The sequence below is a fragment of the Symphodus melops genome (assembly GCF_947650265.1).
Source record: "Symphodus melops genome assembly, contig: scaffold_237, whole genome shotgun sequence".
NCBI classification, from domain to species: Eukaryota; Metazoa; Chordata; class Actinopteri; order Labriformes; family Labridae; genus Symphodus; species Symphodus melops.
In genome coordinates, this window is record NW_027636669.1 from 27,501 (window position 1) to 30,000 (window position 2,500).

At 46.6% G+C, this 2,500-nt stretch overlaps 1 protein-coding gene across 1 annotated transcript in view; it reads left to right on the forward strand.

Annotated features, from left to right (window-relative positions):
- Positions 1-2,500, forward strand: part of LOC306819214 (extracellular matrix organizing protein FRAS1-like) — a gene marked incomplete at its 3' end in the record, with an annotated part of 36,039 nt that overhangs the window by 22,061 nt on the left and 11,478 nt on the right. Inside the window, 5 exon segments of the mRNA XM_079372987.1 lie at positions 14-160; positions 246-392; positions 667-807; positions 1,448-1,588; positions 1,705-1,845. Of these exon segments, the coding sequence (XP_079229113.1) occupies positions 14-160; positions 246-392; positions 667-807; positions 1,448-1,588; positions 1,705-1,845 (717 nt within the window).

A 2,500-nucleotide genomic window follows, 5' to 3' on the forward strand; every position in this document is an offset into this window, starting at 1 on the left:
AATGTTTTCTCAGAATGCCATCCATCATGTGACTCCTGCAGTGGGGCGGGGCCTTTCTCCTGTACTTCCTGTCCTGTAAACGCCGTCCTGACACCCTCTGGTCTCTGTGCTCCTCAATGTCCCCTTGGTTACTATGACGATGGTCACCAGGTCTGTCAGGGTGAGTTGTAAACACACATCACTGATGTCAGGTGTTACATCCTGTTTCTGACTTAACCTGTATACCACTCACTCTGTGTCTTCAGCGTGCGACAGTCAGTGTCTCACCTGTGAGGTGGGCGGAGCCTGTACGTCTTGCAGAGACCCCACCAAGGTGCTGCAGTTTGGAGAGTGTCAGTATGACACCTGTGCTCATCAATACTACCTTAACACTACCACCAGGGCCTGCAGAGGTACGTGCTGTTACCATGACAACCAAAAACCCCGCACACACACACACACACACACACACACACACACACACACACACACGTACACATTGTTGAATTGAACATTAATTTTTTGTTTCCTGGAGAACAGAGTCACAGGTGTTCAGGTGAAACTAGACAAAAAACCAAAAAGATTAAAAATTAATCTCTGATCTCTGTCTGTTCTGTTTACACCTTCTGCTCCCTCGATGCTAATCCATGCACACACACACACACACACACACACACACACACACAGAGTGTGATTGGAGCTGTAACTCATGCAGAGGTCCCCTGAGGACAGACTGTGTGCTGTGTATGGACGGATATGTGCTGCAGGACGGCGTCTGCACACAGAGCTGCTCACCGGGATTCTACCAGGACGGAGACGTGTGTGAGGGTGAGTCATCAGCTGAGTCATGTAAACATAAACAGATCAGCTGAGTCATGTTAACATAAACAGATCAGCAGAGTCATGTAAACATAAACAGATCAGCTGAGTCATGTAAACAAAGACAGATCAGCTGAGTCATGTAAACAAAGATCAGCTGTGTCATGTAAACATAAACAGATCAGCTGAGTCATGTTAACATAAACAGATCAGCTGAGTCATTTAAACATAAACAGATCAGCTGAGTCATGTTAACATAAACAGATCAGCTGAGTCATGTTAACATAAACAGATCAGCTGAGTCATGTTAACATAAACAGATCAGCTGAGTCATGTTAACATAAACAGATCAGCTGAGTCATTTAAACATAAACAGATCAGCTGAGTCATGTAAACAAAGATCAGCTGTGTCATGTAAACATAAACAGATCAGCTGAGTCATGTAAACAAAGACAGATCAGCTGAGTCATGTAAACAAAGATCAGCTGTGTCATGTAAACATAAACAGATCAGCTGAGTCATGTAAACAAAGACAGATCAGCTGAGTCATGTAAACAAAGATCAGCTGTGTCATGTAAACATACACAGATCAGCTGAGTCATGTAAATCAATAAGTGTGTGTGTGTGTGTGTGTGTGTTTCTGTCTCAGGTTGTGACATTCACTGTGAACTGTGTTGGGGCCCCGCCCAATGTCAGCGCTGTGCGCCTCCGTTTGGCGTCCATCAGGGTCACTGTGTGCTGGATTGTGGGCGGAGCTTCTTCATGGACGTCTCCTATCATCTTTGCAGACGTAACAACTTCCTCCTTTTCCTCCTGATTTGATTCAATGAACTTTGTTCAATCAGCCTTTAAAGGTGTGTGTGTGTGTGTGTGTGTGTGTGTGTGTGTGTGTGTGTGTTTCCTCAGCATGCTCTTCAGACTGTGTGCTATGTGACGATGCTGCACATTGCAGAGCCTGCACAGAACACACTTACCTGATGGACGGGCTCTGCACACCTGACTGTGGGCGGGGCTTCTACGCTGATGTGAAGACCAGGACCTGCTACGGTAAGGACCCAACGTCTGCTACACAGTCATGTCGAACATGTGGCCCGTGTCCCTCCTCCATCAGTCATGATGGTCTTAGATCCTGCAGGATGTCAGCATCAGTCTGAAACTGTCATACGTGTAGCATGTGTCCTCAGATCATAACACACACACACACCAATAATTCAAATGACCTGAGTGGATACTTCCTCCATGAGCATGAATCTTTGTGTTATTAGAAACCGCCCTCATTTTCCCCTGAGACGGGAATGCTCTGTATTTCATGTCTGAGAAGGAACCTCTGAGGGGGGGACACTACATCACTAGATCCTCATGGTTTTGACCACTGAAGCTCCAGACCTATCACAGATCAGTGGGCGGGACCTCACTGCTAACAGGCTCTGTGGAGGAAGCTGAAGAGTATGAACTTCAGACTGATCCGGATGAAGATGATTTCAAAGCTACGAGCAGTTCAGGCTGATGGAGGAACAGGAGGGGCGACTCCAGCTGCAGGGTCAGACCTGCACCTGTGACGACCGTCAGATCATGGCTGTAGTACAGGAGTACACGAGTCTGTTGTTCACGGTGCAGAAATTTAACATGTTGATAAAGTGCGATTTGTCTCTGGGGACGAACAAGAAACATGTTCAGTCTCTGCAGAACCACGTGTGTGTGT